The 21,330-nt window shown below is 38.7% G+C and overlaps 1 protein-coding gene across 8 annotated transcripts in view; it reads right to left on the bottom strand.

Annotated features, from left to right (window-relative positions):
• GREB1L (GREB1 like retinoic acid receptor coactivator) overlaps positions 1-21,330 on the bottom strand; it is a 308,414-nt gene that overhangs the window by 130,672 nt on the left and 156,412 nt on the right. For all 8 annotated transcript variants that reach the window (XM_053571376.1, XM_053571377.1, XM_053571378.1 and 5 more), the window contains exons 3-4: positions 4,701-4,860; positions 3,401-3,598 (exon numbers count right to left, since the gene is read on the bottom strand). In XM_053571376.1, the coding sequence (XP_053427351.1) occupies positions 3,401-3,598; positions 4,701-4,857 (355 nt within the window). In that variant the 5' untranslated portion in view covers positions 4,858-4,860. The remainder of the gene's footprint in view (positions 1-3,400; positions 3,599-4,700; positions 4,861-21,330) is intronic.

Genomic DNA, 21,330 nt, shown 5'->3' with positions numbered 1-21,330 from the left:
CCTTCAAATCTTCACTGTTGGGATTCAGATCAACTAATTATATGCAAAATATATCACCAGGGATCCCCTAGGAAAAAATTATGCAAAGAGCAATTAATTAAAAAAATTTTTTTGAGACTCTCACTCCCTTGCTCTGAGTAGAGTGTCACGGTGTTATAGTTCACAGCAACCTCACACTCTTGGGCTCAAGAGATCCTCTTGCCTCAGCCTCCCAAGTAGCTGGGACTACAGGTGCACGCCACAATGCTCGACCAGTTTTTCTATTTTTATTAGAGATGGGATCTTGCTCTAGCTCAGGCAGGTTTCAAACTCCTGAGATCAGGCAATCCACCCACCCTGGGCTCCCAGAGTGCCAGGACATCAGGTGCAAGCCACCGTGTCCAGACTATTTATTTAATTTATTTTTAAGATAGAAAATAAGCTGTGTGTGTCTGTAAAGAAAAGTGTACAGATAAAGAATCTATGTAATGTGATAATATTGCAAGACCTTTAGCATCTAAATATATGATGTGGCAGGCAGCTCTTTTTCCCCGCTATTAGAAACATATCAATTATTAATCTAATGAAGACCTAATATTCAAACTCAATTAAAACCTCAAACTAAATGAAAAGAAACCGTAATACTCCCTGGAAGGTAATTAATTCTGACTTACATCTGAAATAATTCAGAAAGACTGATATGAACTTTCTGTTAGGGGCTACTAGAAGATCAGGTTCAGGGTACTCTAAGGAAGCATCTAAGCCTGTTTACCACACACAAGAAAGGAAAGATAAGTTACTGATATCCACATACAAATAATATATTTTACAAACTTGCCTCCTGAAATAATTTCATTTCCTGAGAGTAATAATGAAATGTCCTAAAACCAAGGCTGTTGCAGAGCAAATAATGTTAATTAAAAAAAAGAAGAAGAATAGTAGGTTTTTTCACTTTACAGAAACAGATTTGCATTCTCCAATTATCTTCAAGTCGAAGGTTACAGAGTAAGCTAAAAGGGGGAGAGGAAAGTTTACTGTAACAGCTGTAAACACAAACTAAAGTAATCAAAGCAATATTGGGAGGCCTAAAATTTGGTTGCCCTTTACCCCTTTAGACAATCAACTGCCTCCCAGCAGGGTAAGAACCTACACTATTCCAATAATTTACATAAGAAATTAGCAACCAAAATTTACATCTCAATTGTAAACCCCAGCAGCCCACCAGGTGTTAAGTATTTGCTTATCTAAATTGCCTCTAAAAATAGATTTACCTTCCTTTAAGCCTTAGGTAAACAAAAGATTTCCCACCTAGGGAAGGTGGTTTGCAGAAACAAACCCCAGGCATTATATGGCCCTATTTCACTGACATATTTATAAGGAAAACTTTGGAGTTGTTCTTCCTTTGATGAAGAGAACTCTTAGAACTATCTTATTAGAATGAGCCAAATTGAATACAGTATAAACTGTAAACTACTAAATTATAAACTGCTGTTTGTTTTAAATGCCTACTTCCAGGTGAATTAAAAGGGGAAAACGAATAATGGACATTAATTATAAGAATCTAAAGCAGTGGTTCTCAACCTTCTTAATGCCGCGGCCCTTTAATATAGTTCCTGTGGGTCACGACCCACAGGTTGAGGACCTCGAATCTAAAGTAATTGATGTAGAAGTCTAAATGTGGGAGTAGTGTTTTGGGGTAGCCTTGGAATTTGAATCTTGAATGTGAGTGGGCTAGTTCTTTGTTCACAGAAAAACTGTGCCTCCTTTGTCTTTAAAATGACTATAACCTTTCCCCCATACTTCTCATATTAAATTGTATTTTAAAGTTTAAGAGATACAGGCTAGCTCTACATCACTGAATTTTTATCTTAGTAAACCGCTTTCCATGCCCAGATATAAATAATACAGGAGTGCCAGGTTCCCACAAGGCAAACTGAAAACATGCCTAGGTCACAGCAAAATGGGAACTCGCCTCACTTTTTGGTATAAAATGTGACATTTCAAAATATCTTCTAAAACTTTTGTTCTGGTTCTGTAGAACCAGAACTCTCACATATAACAAGATTCTCAGTGGGAATCCAACAATATTTTAAACATTATTTCAACTTCTACTTTGTTACTTGATAAATCAGTTGACTGTTGAATTAAATAAAAGGCATGAAGATGGATATAAAGCAAGTAAGAAGAAACATGATGCTAGTGACCTCCGCAGGTTTAAAGGCCTGGTTACATCAAATAATGAATAAACCACCACGTATTTTTCTTAAGTCTGGGCCAAACAATTGTAAATGGACTGATGTGCAGGAGGTAGCCCTGACTCGGAGCCGTAGTACTAATTGCTAGAGGCCCCCTGTGGGTAATCAGGCAGATAAACCACTAAGAGAGTTATTCAGGTTTCCTCATCTCCTACCTAAATAGGGGATTTTGACCCCTTTACGGTTTATCAGATTAGCCCCCTTGAAAAGAAACAAAAAAGCCAAGAGAAAATAAAATACCAAGATAGCATTATCTGATGAATTTCCATTTAAATTTCTGCTTTATTTCAATTGTACTTCAAGCTTTGTAAGGGGAATGTCCTGAGATTTTTATTAGTTTTCCTACTCTCTCCTACTCCAATCCCCACAAGATTTTCATGCACTAAAATCATCCTAGGTCCTAGTCAATCTATATATAACAATTGTCTAATCTGGATAAACTACTACAAACCAGTCAGGGTGGGACGGTCAGAAAACAGCACAGTAAACCACTAAATAGAGAAAAGAAGAGTGTAATTTAAGTTGTGATAACACCAAAACCATGAAATACTTAAAAAGCTTCATACCAAAATTTTCTTATTAAAAGTGTGTTTAAAGCTTTGGTGGAAGAGGAGCTCAACGCTAATAAATAAAATGGGATTATCAAAATATTTACATTTTTATTCTCTCGTCTACAGATACATTTTACATTTATAATATTTATAAAATATTTACATTTTAATCCTCTATACTGAATGAGTGTTCAATATAAATGTGAAAGGTAAATATGAAACATCTGATATCTTTCTGTTTGGGGGAGGTAGAATGGAAAGTAACATGAGAGAATACTGAAAAATGTTCCTAAAATAGTAACATTCTTTCAGGAAGTACATAGAATACTGGAAAATCCTTGACCTGGGTTTAGACTTGCCTTTGCCACAGACCATCTCAGAGAAGTTGTTCAACTGTGAATCTCAGTTTTTTCATCTGTAAGATGGGATGATAAGCCTTGTCTTTCTTAAAGACATGTGTTGTGAAGTCATAGTAGATAATGTGAGACCATAATCATTCCTCATTCTTTTCCATAATTACTGGTTTCCAGCCTCGAGCAACACAAGTCATGATTGGAAAGAGGCCAGACAATATTAGAGGGAAAACAGAAAAAAGAGAGCAAAACCGAAACCTACCATCTGTAGTGCAAGATCCTTCTGGGGCAGGTTTTTGTGAATAGGGAATTGGTGGGCTGTTTGAATCAGACATTTCTTCGTCATCTTCATCATCCTCCATTTCATTAGCTGTTAGATTGTTAGAAAAGTCCAGACTTCCATTCTGAGTGTACCGGTGTACCAAATCTTTATCCAGATCCTCCACCTTGGGTTTGACATCTGGGTAAGAAAGTAAATCATAGCAAATTTAACAAATTTTATAAAAATTCATAGCTATGAAAGACATATTTGTAGAAAGGAAGACCAGAATTTTCTATCATTTTAGCCAATAATTCAGAGGTCCCAAGATTTGGAATCCCTACTTATTTTATTTTATATTTTACTTTATTTATTTACTTGCAGACAAGGGCTCCCTCTGTCACCCAGGCTAGCTAGAGTGCCAAGGCATCAACATAGCTCACAGCAACCTCAAACTCCTATGCTCAAGTGATCCTCCTGCCTCAGCCTCCCAAGTAGCTGGGACTACAGGAGCCCACCACCACACTTGGCTAATTTTTTTTTTTTTTGAGACAGAGTCTTACTGTGTTGCCCTGGGTAGAGTGCTGTAGTGTTACAGCTCACAGCAACCTCAAACTCTTGGGCTTAAGCAATTCTCTTGCCTCAGCCTCTCAAGTAGCTGGGACTATAGGTGCCTGCCACAATGCCCAGCTATTTTTTGTTGTAATTATCATTGTTGTTTGGTAGGCCTGGACTGGGTTCAAATCTGCCAGTCTCAGTGTATGTGGCTGGACCCTAACTGCTGAGGTACAGGCACCGAGCCAGTTTTTCTATTTTTTGTAGAGACAGGGTCTTTGTATGTTGCTCAGGTTGTGCTTGAACTCCTGGTCTCAAGCAGTCCTCCCTCGTTGGCCTCCCACTTCTTTTTTTTTTTTTTTTTTTTGTAGAGACAGAGTCTCACTTTCTGGCCCTCGGTAGAGTGCCGTGGCCTCACACAGCTCACAGCAACCTCCAAATCCTGGGCTTAAGCGATTCTCTTGCCTCAGCCTCCCGAGTAGCTGGGACTACAGGCACCCGCCACAATGCCCGGCTATTTTTTCGTTGCAGTTTGGCCGGGGCCGGGTTTGAACCCGCCACCCTCGGTATATGGGGCTGGCGCCTTACTGACTGAGCCACAGGCGCCGCCTGGCCTCCCACTTCTTTTAAAAGGAGTCTATGCCCCTGTCCTCACCACTATCTGCAAAATAATAATAATAATAATAACAATAGTAATAAAATAATTTTTAAAAAGAAGTCTAGAAATGTGTGTGACTGAGAAACTTACCTGCAGATGAGAAGGGATGCTGATCAGGGTCCAAGTACAGTTGGGAGAAAATGGGCCGTGGGACCACACTACTACATCTGAGAGAGGCTTCTATGGAGTTATGGAGAGCTTCCTCAAATCGAGCAGATTTCAGTTGCCCAGCATACGAATTCCCCATGGTCTATACCAGTCCACCCCCCCCAAAAAAGAAAGGAGAAATTGATATAATTAGAGTTTGTATGTCTCAAAGTACACATTTAGCTAATATACTATACCCATATATCTGAAGATGTAAACTATATGAATTACCCATGTATCTAATTAAGACAACTTGTGTGAAGTTAGGTTATTGTGTCACTTGTACTTTTTGGCTTAACAGTTCAAACCCACCTCTAAAAGCCCCTTTAAAAGATCTTGTATCTAAGACTAGGTTACACTGATTGCAGTTGTTAGGTAAAGTCCCTCTTGCAGTCATGTCTTGCCTCCATAAAGTGTGACACACACCAAGGCCCTACCCCCATCTCCGTCCCTCTTTCTGCTTCCCCCCCATAACCTTAATTGTCATTAATTGTCCTCATATCAAAATTGAGTACATAGGATTCATGCTTCTCCATTCTTGTGATGCTTTACTAAGAATTATGTCTTCCACTGCCATCCAGGTTAATACGAAGGATGTAAAGTCTCCATTTTTTAATGGCTGAATAGTATTCCATGGTATACATATACCACAGCTTGTTAATCCATTCCTGGGTTGGTGGGCATTTAGGCTGTTTCCACATTTTGGCAATTGTAAATTGAGCTGCAATAAACAGTCTAGTACAAGTGTCCTTATGATAAAAGGATTTTTTTTCCTTCTGGGTAGATGCCCAGTAATGGGATTGCAGGATCAAATGGGAGGTCTAGCTTGAGTGCTTTGAGGTTTCTCCATACTTCCTTCCAGAAAGGTTGTACTAGTTTGCAGTCTCACCAGCAGTGTAAAAGTGTTCCCTTCTCTCCACATCCACGCCAGCATCTGCAGTTTTGAGATTTTGTGATGTGGGCCATTCTCACTGGGGTTAGATGATATCTCAGGGTTGTTTTGATTTGCATTTCTCTAATATATAGAGATGATGAACATTTTTTCATGTGTTTGTTAGCCATTCGTCTGTCATCTTTAGAGAAAGTTCTATTCATGTCTCTTGTCCATTGATATATGCCATTGTTGGCTTTTTTCATGTGGATTAATTTGAGTTCTCTATAGATCCTAGTTATCAAGCTTTTGTCTGATTGAAAATATGCAAATATCCTTTCCCATTGTATAGGTTGTCTCTTTGCTTTGGTTATTGTGTCCTTAGCTGTACAGAAGCTTTTCAGTTTAATGAAGTCCCATTTGTTTATTTTTGTTGTTGTTGCAATTGCCATGGCAGTCTTCTTCATGAAGTCTTTCCCCAGGCCAATATCTTCCAGTGTTTTTCCTATGCTTTCTTGGAGGATTTTTATTGTTTCATGCCTTAAATTTAAGTCCTTTATCCATCTTGAATCAATTTTTGTGAGTGGGGAAAGGTGTGGGTCCAGTTTCAGTCTTTTACATGTAGACATCCAGTTCTCCCAACACCATTTATTGAATAGGGAGTCTTTCCCTCAAGGGATGTTCTTGTTTGGTTTATTGAAGATTAGGTGGTTATAAGATATTAGTTTCATTTCTTGGTTTTCAATTTGATTCCAAGTGTCTATGTCTCTGTTTTTGTGCCAGTACCATGCTGTCTTGACCACTATGGCTTTGTAGTACAGACTAAGATCTGGTATGCTGATGTCCCCAGCTTTATTTTTATTACTAAGAACTGCCTTAGCTATACAGGTTTTTTTCCGGTTCCATACAAAACGCAGAATCATTTTTTCCAAATCTTGAAAGTACAATGTTGGTATTTTGATAGGAATGGCATTGAATAGGTAGATTGCTTTGGGAAGTATAGACATTTTAATAATGTTGATTCTTTCCATCCATGGGCATGGTGTGTTCTTCCATTTGTTAATATCCTCTGCTATTTCCTTTCTGAGGATTTCATAGTTTTCTTTATAGAGGTCCTTCACCTCCTTCGTTAGGTATATTCCTAGGTATTTCATTTTCTTTGAAACTATGGTGAAGGGAGTTGTGTCCTTAATTAGCTTCTCATCTTGACTGTTATTGGTGTATACAAAGGCTACTGACTTGTGGACATTGATTTTATATCCTGAAACATTACTGTATTTTTTGATGACTTCTAGGAGTCTTGTGGTTGAGTCTTTGGGGTTCTCTAAGTATAAAATCATGTCGTCAGCAAAGAGGGAGAGTTTGACCTCCTCTGCTCCCATTTGGATTGCCTTTATTTCCTTGTCTTGCCTAATTGTATTGGCTAGAACTTCCAGCACTACGTTGAATAGTAAAGGTGACAGAGGACAACCTTGTCTGGTTCCAGTTCGAAGAGGAAAAGCTTTCAGTTTTACTCCATTCAGTAAAATATTAGCTGTGGGTTTGTCATAGATAGCTTCCATCAGTTTTACAAATGTGCCACCAATGCCTATACTCTTCAGTGTTCTAATTAGAAAAGGATGCTGGATTTTATCAAATGCTTTTTCTGCATCTATTGAGAGGATCATGTGATCTTTATTTTTGCCTCTATTAATATGGTGGATAACGTTTATGGACTTGCGTATGTTAAACCAGCCTTGCATCCCTGGGATGAAGCCTACTTGATCATGATGAATGACTTTTTTGATGATAAGCTGTAATCTATTGGCTAGGATTTTGTTGAGAATTTTTGCATCTATATTCATGAGTGAGATTGGTCTGAAATTCTCCTTTTTGTTTGGGTCTTTTCCTGGTTTTGGTATCAGGTTGATGTTTGCTTCATAGAATGTGTTGGGGAAGTTTCCTTCTTCCTCAATTTTTTGGAATAATTTCTGCAGTACAAGAATAAGCTCTTCCTTGAAGGTTTGATAGAATTCTGGAGTGAAGCCATCTGGACCAGGGCATTTTTTGGTTGGAAGATTTTTTATTGTTTCTTTGATCTCAGTGCTTGAAATTGGTCTGTTCAGGAGCTCTATTTCTTCCTAGCTGAGTCTAGGGAGAGGGTATGATTCCAAATATTTATCCATTTCCTTCACATTGTCAAATTTCTGGGCATACAGTTTCTGGTAGTGTTCAGAGATGATCTCTTGTATCTCTGTGGGATCAGTTGTTATTTCCCCTTTATCATTTCTGATTGAGGTTAGTAGAGATTTTACTTTTCTATTCCTTGTTAGTCTGGCCAATGGTTTATCTATTTTATTTATTTTTTTAAAAAACCAACTCCTTGTTTCATTAATTTTCTGATTGGTTCTTTTGTTTTCAATTTCATTGATCTCTGATTTGATTTTGGATGTTTCTTTTCTTCTACTGAGTTTAGGCTTCGATTGTTCTCCTTTTTCCAATTCCATGAGATCTCTTGTGAGATTGTTGATGTGCTTTCTTTCTGTTTTTCGAATGTAGGCATCTAAAGCAATGAATTTTCCTCTCAAAACTGCTTTTGCAGTATCCCACAGGTTTTGGTAGCTTGTGTCTTCATTGTTGTTATGCTCAAGGAAGTTAATGATTTCCTGTTTTATTTCTTCCTTCACCCATCTGTTATTCAACAGAAGATTGTTTAGTTTCCATGCCTTTGGGAGAGGTTGAACATTTTTGTTAGAGTTGAGTTCCACCTTTAGTGCCTTATGGTCTGAGAAGATACAAGGTAAAATTTCAATTCTTTTGATTCTGTTGATATTTGTTTTGTGTCCCAGGATATGATCAATTTTGGAGAATGTTCCATGGGGTGATGAGAAGAATGTATATTCTTTATCTTTGGGGTGGAGTGTTCTATATGCGTCTATCAAGCACAGTTGTTCTAGGGTCTCATTTAAATCTCTTATATCCTTGTTTAATTTCTGTTTAGAGGATCTGTCCAGCTCTGTAAGAGGAGTGTTAAAGTCCCCTGTTATGATGGTATTATCAGATATCATATTGCTCAGACTGAGTAAGGTCTGTTTCAAGAATCTGGGAGCATTTAAATTGGGTGCATAAATATTTAGAATTGAAATGTCTTCTTGTTGTATTTTTCCCTTGACCAATATAAATTGACCATCTTTGTCTTTTTTGACTTTAGTTGCTTTAAATCCACATGTATCCGAAAATAAGATTGCAACTCCTCTTTTCTTCTGAATTCCATTTGCCTGAAAAATTGTTTTCCAACCCTTGACTTGGAGCTTTAATTTGTCTTTTGAAGCCAGGTGTGTTTCTTGCAGACAGCAAATGGATGGCTTGTGTTTTTTAATCCAGTCAGCCAATCTATGTCTCTTCAGTGGGGAATTCAAGCCATTAACATTTATTGAGATAATTGATAAGTGCGGTAGTATTCTATTCGTCTTATTTTGTGAGAGTCCATTGCTTAGTTTTATCTTTTGCATCAGTGTGGAGGTTAGGTTCTGTCCTTTAATTTCTGAGTTCTTACTTTGCTGCTGATGCATTGTGGTGGTCAGTGAGCAGAACAGGTTGAAGTATTTCCTGTAGAGCTTGTCTTGTTGTGGCGAATTTCCTCAATGTTTGTATATCCGTAAATGATTTGATTTCTCCGTCAATTTTGAAGCTTAGCTTAGCAGGGTACAGAATTCTGGGCTGGAGATTGTTCTGTTTAAGTAGATTAAAGGTAGATGACCATTGTCTTCTTGCTTGGAAAGTTTCATTAGACAAGTCTGCAGTCACTGAAAGGGATTTGCACCTGTAGGTCAACTGGTGCTTACTCCTGGCAGCTTGCAGAATCTTTTCTTTTGTCTTGACTTTGGACAGGTTCATCACAATGTGTCTTGGAGAAGCTTGGTTAGAGTTGAGGTGACCTGGGGTCCGATATCCCTCTGAAAGCAGTGTGTCAGAATCTTTGGTGATATTTGGGAAATTTTCTTTTATAATATTCTCTAGTATGGCTTCCATTCCTCTGGGGCATTCTTCTTCCCCTTCTGGGATTCCTATAACTCGTATGTTGGAACGCTTCATAAAGTCCCATAATTCTGACAGTGAATGTTCTGCTTTCTCTCTCTTCTTTTCTGCCTCTTTTACTATCTGAGTTATCTCAAGAACTTTGTCTTCTACCTCTGAAATTCTTTCTTCTGCATGGTCTAACCTGTTGCTGATACTTTCCATTGCATCTTTAAGTTCCCTGATTGACTGTTTCAGTTCCTTCAGGTCTGCTATATCCTTTTTATTTTCTTCATATCGTTCATCTCTTATTTGATTCTGTTTTTGGATTTCCTTTTGGTTATTTTCCACTTTATTAGCAGTTTCCTTCATTGTTTCCATCATTTGTTTCATTGTTTTGAACATGTGTATTCTAAATTCCCTTTCTGTCATTCCTAACATTTCTTTATAGGTGGAATCCTCTGCAGTAGCTACCTCATGGTCCCTTGGCGGGGTTGTTCTGGACTGGTTCTTCATGTTGCCTGGAGTTTTCTGCTGATTCTTCCTCATGAGTGATTTCTTTTATCTGTTTCCTTGCCCTAATTTTCCTTTCACTTCCTCTTGCTCTTTAAGTTCTTGTGCCTGTGGAAATTGCGGGCAGGTTTAGACGGATTGAACACACGCGACCACTTGCCGGTTTTCCACTGTTTTAGTCCTCCTCTTGGGGTCCAGAAGTCTCTTGCTGATTCCCTGTATCCTCACAGGGGTGATGATAGGCAGATCCCACCAGCCAGAGATGCCTGGAGTCCTATCTCCCCAGACTCACGGTGCCCAGATGCAAGGAAGCTGTTACTCAGCTGCCATCTTGCTCCGCCTCCCTCTCTTTTCTAATTTCTAATAATCTAGAGCAGTGATTTTCGATTGGTGTGCCACGAAAACTTTTAAAGGTCATTAATTAAATAATTTTCTGAAGAAGTCCAAAGCACAATAAGTGTACTCTTTGCACTTCATAGCTCACAGTAACCTCAAACTTTTGGGCTCAAGTGATTCTCTTGCCTCAGCCTCCCAAGTAACTGGGACTATAGGCACTCACCACAACCCTGGCTATTTCTTTTAGAGATCAGGTCTCATTCTGGCTCAGTCTGGTCTCAAACCTCTGAAGTAAGGCAATCCACCCACCTTGGCCTCCCAAGTGCTGGGATTATAGACGTGAGCCACAGTGCCCAGCCCCTTTACTCTTTTTTTTCTTTTTTTATAACATATGTTCGTGTGCCATGAAAGTTTAACTACAGGCTCAAGTGTGCTGTGAGATAAAAAAAAAAAAAAAAAGGTTGAAAAACACTGTTCTAGAAGGGGGAAAGGCTATACTCTGGAAAAATAAAACTTTATGATAATATATTTAATTAACAAATTCTTGAAAGCAAAATTTGAGCCTTTTTATCAAAGAACTCATTTATGTATTATTCTTATTAATTTGAAAAGTATTGTTGCTTCTTTTCTCTCATCTAAAGTATAATCTTATTTGGGACTCTTAAGTAAAGTATATAGTAAAAAGTTTTTTGGGATTTTTTGAGACAGCATCTCACTTTGTTGCCTTGGATGGAGTGCTATCATCCTAGCTCACAGCAACCTCAAACTCTGAGGCTTAAGCGATTTTCCTGCCTCATCCTCCCACGTAGCTGCAACCATAGGCACAGACCACAATACCCTGTCTAGTTTTTTCTATTTTTAGTAGAGACGGAGTCTCACTCTTGCTCAGGCTGGTCTCAAACGCCAGAACTCAAGAAATCCATCCACCTTAGCCTCCCAGAGTGCTAGGATTACAGGTTTTGAGTCACCTCTCTTGGCCCTATAGTACAAAGTTTTGAAGGCATGACATTTACTTCTTATCAGTAAGATTTATACAGTATATGTTAGTTACAAAAATTTCTATGAATAACAATGATAGTTACAATTTATTAGGTACTAAGTATTGGCTAAATCAACAATTCTCAAAAGCATTGTCCAGGGGCCCCAATACCATAGTTTGGTCCACGACATCCAAACTATTTTCAAATGATTACTAGGATATTATTTGCCTTTTTCACTCTCATTTTCCAGAATCTATATGATGTGTGATATTACAACAGACTGAATGCAGAAGCAAATTAGGTTACTCTTCTAACTTTTCTTCAGAAAATATAGTTATTTTTCATAAAATGTCATTTATGTTAATATGTAGTGGGTTATTGTTAATTTTTAAAAGTAATAAATATTTTAAAAGTTTCTTAGCTTTAATTTCTAATAAATATAGCCTATGCAAATAAAAACTGTATGGGGCCTCAATAATTTTGAAGAGGATTTGAAGAGGTTCTGATACTTAAAGAGTTTGAGAACTATTGGACTAGATAGTATGCTAAGGACTTTATAAAATTATCCTATTTAATCCTCAACGTATTTTTTTATTGTTGGGGATTCACTGAGGGTACAAGAAACCAGGCTAATCCTCAACATTTTAAGTAAGTATGACTTCTTACAACTTCACAGTTTAAAAAACAAAGCAAAAAAACTGAAACTTGGGAGAAGCTAAGTGACTTACTCACTGTCACTTAGTTGTAAGGGATGGAGCCAGGACTCAGTTTATCTAGCCAAGTGACGAACATCTGCATCCTTACTGTGTGGGTTCAACTTGGGCAAATCTCACATCAGGATGGGTAACTGTGAGACTATCTTAGCCCCACCTCTGTCAAAGAGAGGGACAGATAACTGCATTTCACTTGGAACGCCAGCTCTGACTGACTCCCTGAAGGACTGGTTGAGAAGGACCCTGAGGGCACATCTGGCTCACCAGGAAGGGGAACTTGCTCCTGTTGTCGACTCAGGGCAGAGAAGGGAGATACACAGCCAGCCACCTCCTGCTCTCACGTTTCCTAGACACACACACAGGAGCCCTATAGAAGATTCTGGTGCCTTTGAGCTACTTGTACAAAGGCATTCCCCATGTTAAAACACCTGAGTTACATACAACTAGCACTTACAAATGGAGGCTATTACAGTAAGTCCCTGAGTCACAAATACACAACTGATGTATGACTGGCACTTACAAACAGAGGCTGTAAATGTACCTGTTCTAACTAACTTACAAATTCCATTTACAAACAAAGCTATGTAATCTATCTTGTACATAACTCCGGACTGCCTGTATAGTAAAGGAGGCTTCTTACGTGATTCCTGGGAGCAGTGAGTAGTGCACAGTGATTTCCATGAGTGACTGGGTTTACCAAAGCTTTCTTAGAGATTCCCACGATGTGGAAGAAAAGCCAGGATCCTATTTTGTCATCCTTTCTCATAGTAGGTAAGAAAAAACTAAATGATATGGATTTAAATTACTATATTCCTTTCTTACAAAAAGCATATGCCAAAACTGTACCCTATCTAATTAAAAATTGGAGATATATATATATATATATATATATATAGAGAGAGAGAGAGAGAGAGAGAGAGAGAGAAATACCACATGAAAAGTTGAAATGGGGCTCAGTGCCCATAGTACAGTGGTTACAGCGCCAGCCACATACACCAAGGCTGGTGGGTTTGAATCTGGCCCAGGCCAGCTAAACGACAATGACAACTGCAACAAAAATAGCCAGGCATTGTGGTGGGTACCTGTAGTCACAGCTACTTAGGAGGCTGAGGCAAGAAAATCGCTTAACCTCAAGAGTTTGAGGTTGCTGTGAGCTGTGACGCCACAGCACTATACCCAGGGCGACATAGTGAGACTCTGTCTCAATAAATAAATAAATAAATAAATAAAAATAAATTAAAAAGTTGAAACAGGCTGAGTATGGTGGCTCATGCCTGTAACCCTAGCACTCTGGGAGGCCGAGGCAGATGGATCCCTTGAGCTCAAGAGTTGGAGACCAGCTCTGAAGAAGAGTAAGATCCTGTCTCTACTAAAAATAGAAAAATTAGCCAGGCGTTGTGTCAGGTTCCTGCAGTCCCAGCTACTTAGGAGGCTGACGGAGGAGAATCACTTGAGCTCAAGAGTTTGAGGTTGCTATGAGCTATGACGCCATGGCACTCTACCCAGGGTGACAAAATGAGACTCTGTCTTAAAAAAAAAAAAAAAAAAAAAGTGGAAATAGAAAAAAAGATCAACAAAATCTGTGTAATGAAATTTTCCTGAAACACCAAGTTTTTGGCCAAGCACCTAAGACTCCCCACCAATACAATAACAATTTACAACTTTTTAAGGCTCGAAAGTAATTTATTTTTTAACAGTACTACACACAATCAAAGCACGGTGGGGGATTGAAGATAAGTATGGTGTGTCACTAGTATGTGCATCTAAGTCAAAATCCAACAACCATTTCACCTTCCTTCTTTGCTAAAAGGGGAAAACCACCAGGAACTAGCACGGAGTTAGTAATGGGATTTCTTACCCGTGAACAATAGAATAACTTCAAAGGTGGACCTTTAGCCCTTCTTCAGAGCACCAAATGACTAGAAATCTTGCTTCATCTTAATCTAGTACCATTCTAATAAGTTATCTTCCTTTCATCCTGAAAAATCTTTAAAACCTACATTCTCCAAGAGATCTTTTACGTTTAGTAAAGAAGTGCCCAATTATACATGGAAGATTGCATAATCTCAATCCCCTTTATGGTTTAAGGAATGTCACGACAGATATATAAATACAGGGCAATAAAAATTGTGCTGAATAAAAAATTTAAATCAACATAAAAATAGGCAATGGCATTTCACCACAATAGAAGATACACATAATCCTACAAGGGCATTAGCAATGCTCTGATAATGACAAGCGGAGTATCTATTCCCTGCTCAGACCTGGTAGGGTAAGAGGAGTTATCTGACTTTATTCCAAATAAAAACATTATCTGGGCATTTAAAAAATTCTAGTGATAATATAAAGAATTATAGGAGTGTAACTGTGGAGTTCTGCCCTTAACAGTCCAATGCTAGCCAAAGAATGGTTTGGGTCAGAGGAATCCTGTGTAATTTATGCTAAATATCTTATGCCATAATATTTAGGGCCACTGAAATTGCTGGCATGATCCACCTAGACTATGAGCCTTCTTTGCCTCTGAATGTCAAAGAGATGTCATAACAAATAAAGTCAGCGTAAATAAATCTGACCTCAGGCAGAAGATGTAAAAATACTTCTCAGAATTAGTCATTAAGTCATATGCAACGAGAAAGCCAATGTGTGAAATCCCTTACATAATTATATATTTTATGTATCTGGCTGACATCAAGTTTATGAGGCTATATTACTTTGCTTTTCCACACTTCCTTTTTTAATTATAAAATTACAAAAGGATGAACTCTATTAAATGTTTTGTTACAGCATTACAGACCTCTGAGACACTAATGGATACTTCTGTGGTACTGAGGACGTGTCTAAGGGAAGGAGAATCAACAATATAGGCTCTTTGTGCATCACCAATTAATTGCTCAAAATGCAAATAAGATCAACTAGAATCTGCCATAACATTGTGGTTTGGGGCCTTTCTGCCCCAATCTTCTCCTTTTTTCCACAGAAAGAAAGATTAAGGAAGGGGGATGTGGGTAAGACAGGCAGCTTCTATGTCTGGTGGCTTCAGGAAGGGGGACTGCGGAGGTGGAAAAAGTGAGCAGTTTGAGAAAAAGGTGGCCTGCTAATGTTTCCACACCCTCTCCTGAATTCTCCTTTTTTTCTTGAAAATAAGGATAAGCAATGCACTTTGAGGGAGAGTACTCCTTGATCTGTAAAGCTTTTATTCCTTTTTGTTAAAAGTTTCACAGGTAGAATCTGAGCTACCTATGGGCTCTGTGAATGTCCCAAATCTTTTATTTATTCTCGGTGAACCAGCTCTTTCCAAGTCTTCAATAAATTTGTCAGTTATAGCCAAAAAAAAAAAAAAAAGTTTCACAGGTAATAATTCATATTGTACTCACACGGTAATTATTAAGTACATAGCATAGAAGAAAAATGCCCTCCGTAATTAAATTTTCTTTTATTCTCAAAGACTTTTTAAAGTATCAAATCAGGTTTCAGAAAACATATTCTCATCTTTAAAAAGTTAATTTAAATTTTTGTGTGAAGCTGGGTCTGGTGGTGTAGGGCTGTAATCCTAGCACTCTGGGAGGCTGAGGTAGGTGGATTGCTTGAGCTCAGGAGTTCAAGACCAACCCGAGCAAGGGCAAGACCCCAATCTCTACTAAAAATAGAAAAAACTAACTGGATGTTGTGCTGGGCACCTGTAGTCCCAGCTACTTAGGAGGCTGAGGCATGGAGGATAGCTTAAGCCCAGTGGTTTGACACTGCTTTGAGTTGTGATGCCACAGCACTCTACCCAGGGCAACAGAGTGAGACTCTGTCTCAAAAATAAATAAATACATAAATTTACATGTGAAGCACATATCTCAATGGTAGGAGCTGTTGATGGTGTTGCAGCTGATGCAATAGCAGAGGCTGTTACCATTACTAGTACTGATGATGGCGGCGGTGGTGACAGTGGTGACAGTTAATGATGGAAGTTGTGATTGTCATCATTATTAAGAAATGTGAAAAGAAGCATTGTTCTTTGGAGACAATTATAATAGTAACATGGACAGCCAATCTAAGTGTTGAGCAAATACTATTATTGCCTACATTTTGAAGAGAACTGAGGCCTAAAGAAGTTAATGAACTTGGCCCGGGCAGGCTGCTGGGGGTGGGGGGGCGGCCCTGGAGTAGGGGCTGTGGCGGTACTCTGGGACTCTGCTGCGGTGGCTGCGGGGCTAACGAGTGAGTCTTGGGCTAGGGCGAGAATGGAGCTCTGGGTACGCGTGGAGAACGAGGAAGAATGGGACTGGGCGAACTCGCAATACCACTTCCAACCCCTTCCCATCTGGGCGGGGAAGGAACGGAAGCTCTTAACCTCCCTGGGCCTCTCCAGCTCCTTTGGGGGAGGGGAGAAGAGGGCGGCGGGACCTTTCCTGGCGCTGCTGGTGGGCTTGAAAAGGAGGAGATGCAGAGGCGGGAGCCATCAAGGTTGGACTTTCTGTGGGCTATGCCCGAGGAGGGTGGAGTTCGAAGCATGCCAGCCCTATCGCTTTTCCATTTTGCTTTTATGTGCACTCAGATTCCTTCTTTTCTAGAAGTCAGCCCGTAGTCCCAGGAGAAGGCCCTCTCTATAGGACCTCAAGAAGTTAGCCCTTTGGCAACTTGTTGGGCGATCTGTGCCCAACTTGATACGTTGGTGCTTGCGAGCATCTTCTTCCCAGCCTTGTCTGAAAGGAGGTGTCTAGTGTCAAGTGCAGTGCCTATTGCCTTTCTCTTAAGGAACTGAAATCTCTTTAGTAACATAACTGTGTAGAGTCATTTAGTGCGACAGAAAACAACCGAAAATATTTAGACTTCTAAAAAGCCCACTTTAAAACTGCCATAATTGTTTTTTGAATCCCCAAATAGTCTTTTCCTTTTCTGTTAATTGGCCTAAAATTGCTAAGTCTCTGGTCTTGTTTATATCACAATATAGTTCATGTTGTTGAAAAAAAAAAAAAAAAAAAAAAGAAGTTAATGAACTTGCCCAAGATAACATACAAGGAAATGGTAAAGACAGGGTAGAACCCAACCAGTTTGGCTACAGATATTAAAACACTTACCAAAATGACCCACGTGAGTAAATGGATTCTCTGTAAAGTACCACTAAATTGCCAACCACACACACACAAAAAAAAAAAGCAAAGAAAATTTTCATTTCCTGATGTGTCCTTGTCTCTACATGTCACAGCTGTAAGACAAGGCTGAACAGACAGTTTTAACTTAAAATTGTTTTTTTTGGCTAATAGGCAAAAAGCCAAACAATAATTTTAAAAGTGAAAACAAAGTAATCCTCTCCCTTTTAAAAACTCCCCCACTAAAAATCTCTTCATCATAAGTAATAAAAGAAAAAGATGAACAGAGAGTAAATTGCCTAACAAAGAATAACTATATGCACACAGACAGGGGAGGAAGCACAGACCTGGCATTGAACTTCAAAGCATCAGACCAGCTGACAGCCCAACCAGCCCATTTTGGGAATTTGCAGCCTATACCCTTTTTCTAAGGGGTGCTTCCAACTTTGGAAGAGTTATTCATATTTCCTATGCTGTGGCAAATCTAGAAATTAAAAACATTCTTATCAACTCCCTAAAATATTAGGAATACATACAGTATAGTAACTCTTCTTATTTTCCTTCAATCTTTCTTCTCTCTAAGTAAGGTTTTATTTTCTGTTTTATAAGGACAAGAGCAAGTTTTCCGGAGCTCAAATAAGAAAGAGCAATTAAATTCTAGAACATTCTCTTCCTTGTCTTCTTACATCAGGTTAAAAAGAAGTACTAAATTTGAGAAGTTGCCCAAACTGTCGCCTTAATAAAGTTAACACAATTTAATTTCAATTTCCTTCTCCATTCCTGGCAGAATACTTAATTAGGGTAGATATAAGTCATAAGATAAAAATGCTATATTAATAATATGATATGAAGTTCTTAGAAATTTTTTTTTTTTTTTTGTAGAGACAGAGTTTCACTTTATCGCCCTCAGTAGAGTGCCGTGGCATCACACAGCTCACAGCAACCTCCAACTCCTGGGCTTAGGCGATTCTTCTGCCTCAGCCTCCCGAGTAGCTGGGACTACAGGCGCCCGCCACAACGCCCGGCTATTTTTTTGTTGCAGTTTGGCCAGGGCCGGGTTTGAACCCGCCACCCTTGGTATATGGGGCTGGCGCCCTGCTCAGTGAGCCACAGGCGCCGCCCAGTTATTAGAAATTTTATAACACAATTTTCTTCGTGAAGATAATATTGATGTAAGCAGAAAAAAAACAGTAAGTAGTAATAAAACAAACTGTTAACAATGTTTATCTGTTGATGGTGGAGTTATTTATTAGTTATCTTTCTTTTTTCTTATTGGACTCTTCCAAGTTTTAAAATAATGAAGAGAATTGCAGAATAACATAATTAAAGGAAAAGGTAAATACCACATAGCAACTGAGCTTATTCCAACTCTATCACTACCCTTGAAAAAGTAGTTTAAAAATAATTTGACTACTCAAAAAGATGGTAAAGAACAACTGAATTTGCCACCCCTTGCTGGTGCTTTAAGTTTCTAGGAAAATGAGACGGACAGGCTCCCTGTAAGAGTGAAGTTTCTACTGCTGCCTTCTAGCCTATCTACTCCAAATTATTTTCTTCCAGGTAAGATCAGACCTTTGTACTGATCCAACCATACCCTCTCAACAAGTTCTTTTGACTAAGTATAAATATTTCAAGTACTACAGTTGTCTTTTAATACAAGTTGTCTTTTATGGCTGGGCATGGTGGCCCATGCCTTTAATCCTAGCACAAGGAGGACGAGGCAGGTGGAGTTCTAGACTAGCCTGAGCAACAGCAAGACCCCTTCTCTACTAAAAATAGAAAGACTATTGGGGTGTTGAGGTAAGCGCCTATAACTCCAGCTTGAGTCCAAGAGTCTGAAGTTGCTGCAAGCTATGACGCCACAGCACTCTACCAAGGACAACAGGGTGCAACTCTGTCTCAAAAAAAAAGAGTTGTCTTTTAATAACAACTATCAGGAGAAAATAAACAGTAATTTTAAAAAGAAGTACTAAAAAGGAAGGGACTAGGAAGAACAAAATAACACCGGCTTTTTAAAACATCATATCCATTCTAAGAGAGAAAGAACTGTGTCTGAGACACTACTTTGGGGTTGCCTGGCTTTAATAGAAAGTTAAGCTATGAATCAGGTAGATGGGGACATACATATTCTAGGTAATAACCCCGTTTTCAAGTTTTAAAATATGTATTTTCAAGCTTTATCCACTGAAAAGTACTAGAAGCAATGACATTAACTTTATTTTTTGAGACAGAGTCTCACTCTGTCACCCTGGGTATTGTACCTTGGCATCACCATAGCTCGCAGCAACCTCAAACTCCTGGGTTCAGGTGATCCTCCTGCCTCCGTCTCAAGTAGCTAGGACTACAGTCACCCACCACAATGCCTGGCTAGTTCTTCTATTTTTAGTAGGGACTGGGTCTCACTTTTGCTCAGGCTGGTCACAAACTCCTGAGCTCAAGTGATTCACCAGCCTCAGCCTCCCATAGTGCTAGGATTACAGGTGAGAACCACGATGCCTAACCTTCATTAACTATTAATAAGGACTTTCTACAACCTGATTACGGTTTCCTAATACCTCCCCCACTGAAAGGAATTAAGGCCCCCTTGAAGGAATGACTAGTTCCAAGTCTGCAGGGAAGTAAAGAAGGTATCAAGAACTAATTGGTCATGTCAAAAGACACAGGATACCACCGGAAGGACTCCCATGAGCTAAAAATTATAGAAACTGAACATAAAAAGGGAATAAATGCAATTAACTGAAGCATTTTTAAAACATAAAAACTCACAAAGTAATTTTGCTACTCAAGAAGAAAAAGAGAGCTCCTCTTCGAAAAACAAAAACAAAAAAAGCTCCTCCCTGAACACTATTTATTAGCAGGAAAAGAATAGTCTTGGTTATTGAGAGAGGTTTTATTTTTTAATACTTTATTTAATAAAATGTACAAAGAATGGCAGAATTGTAAAATTATCACTTTGCAACTTTTCATCTAATGAAAAATGCATGTAGGCAATGATACTAAGTAGTGAGAAACCATGAGATAGAAGGTTGATGGGAACTTTATAACAAGAGAGATGAACTGTCACCTCCTGAACACACTCCTAAAAGCTTAGCATCTTTAAAAGTGATGCAGTGAGACACTGTGTGTCTTCCTAGAACACTACCTTGGAAGTTTTGCTGCCATATAATCTAATGACTCTAGACAACCCATTGGACTAGAGCAACTTCCATTTATAGTGCCAAGAAACAAGCGAAATGAAACCACAAGGACGCAAGCAGATTCAGAAGGAAGGACAGATCCATAGGGCAAATGACCAAGTTTCTGCAACAACCCAAGGTCATCCAGTTTGTAGATGCTGGGACTAGGATTTAAACTTAAACTCAAAAATCCATGTTTTTCCCGCTAAAACAGGCTGTTTGAAACAGAAAAAAAGGGTGAGAGGGCAGGTGGGGAAGGTGATACTGATATTGTATGATGTAATACATATGTATGTGTGTGTAATTATTTTTGGCTTGAGATTAACACTTTTAATGTACAATCTCTCAACCATGTGCCAGGCATAGTACTAAAAAGACAACTTTGTATAACGTCCTAATTTCCTGTTACCTTTTAATTTATTTTACTCACTTTTTGTACTTTAATAGTCATTCGTACAGCCAGCCAGCATTTATAAAAATCTTACTATCAAGGTAGTTAATTACATTGGCTCTGAAGTGAGATGATTTTAATTCAAATCCTGTACCCACATACTTCCTATATGATACTGGGCAAGTTACTTCATCTCTCATCAGTAAATAGGGATAATAGACCAATTTCATAGGTTTTTTACAAGAATACATGAAATTTCATAAGTAGTATATAAAATTTTTAGAATAGTGACTGGCACAAATAGGAGTAAAGAAAATGTTAGTAGTAATAGTAGCTTATTTTTTGTAGACAAGGTCTTGCTCTGTTTCATGACCTACAGTGCAGTGGCATTATAGCTCATTGTAATCTCAAACTTCTAGGCTCCAGCAGGCCTCCCACTTTGGCCTCCCAAGTATCTGGGACCCCAGGCAGGTACCACCATGCCTGGCCAATTTTTTTATTTTTTGCCAAGACACAGTT

Source organism: Nycticebus coucang, chromosome 19, assembly GCF_027406575.1.
Source record: "Nycticebus coucang isolate mNycCou1 chromosome 19, mNycCou1.pri, whole genome shotgun sequence".
NCBI classification, from domain to species: Eukaryota; Metazoa; Chordata; class Mammalia; order Primates; family Lorisidae; genus Nycticebus; species Nycticebus coucang.
Note: the sequence above shows the minus strand (reverse complement) of the source record. Positions and strands in the feature narration are given on the sequence as shown.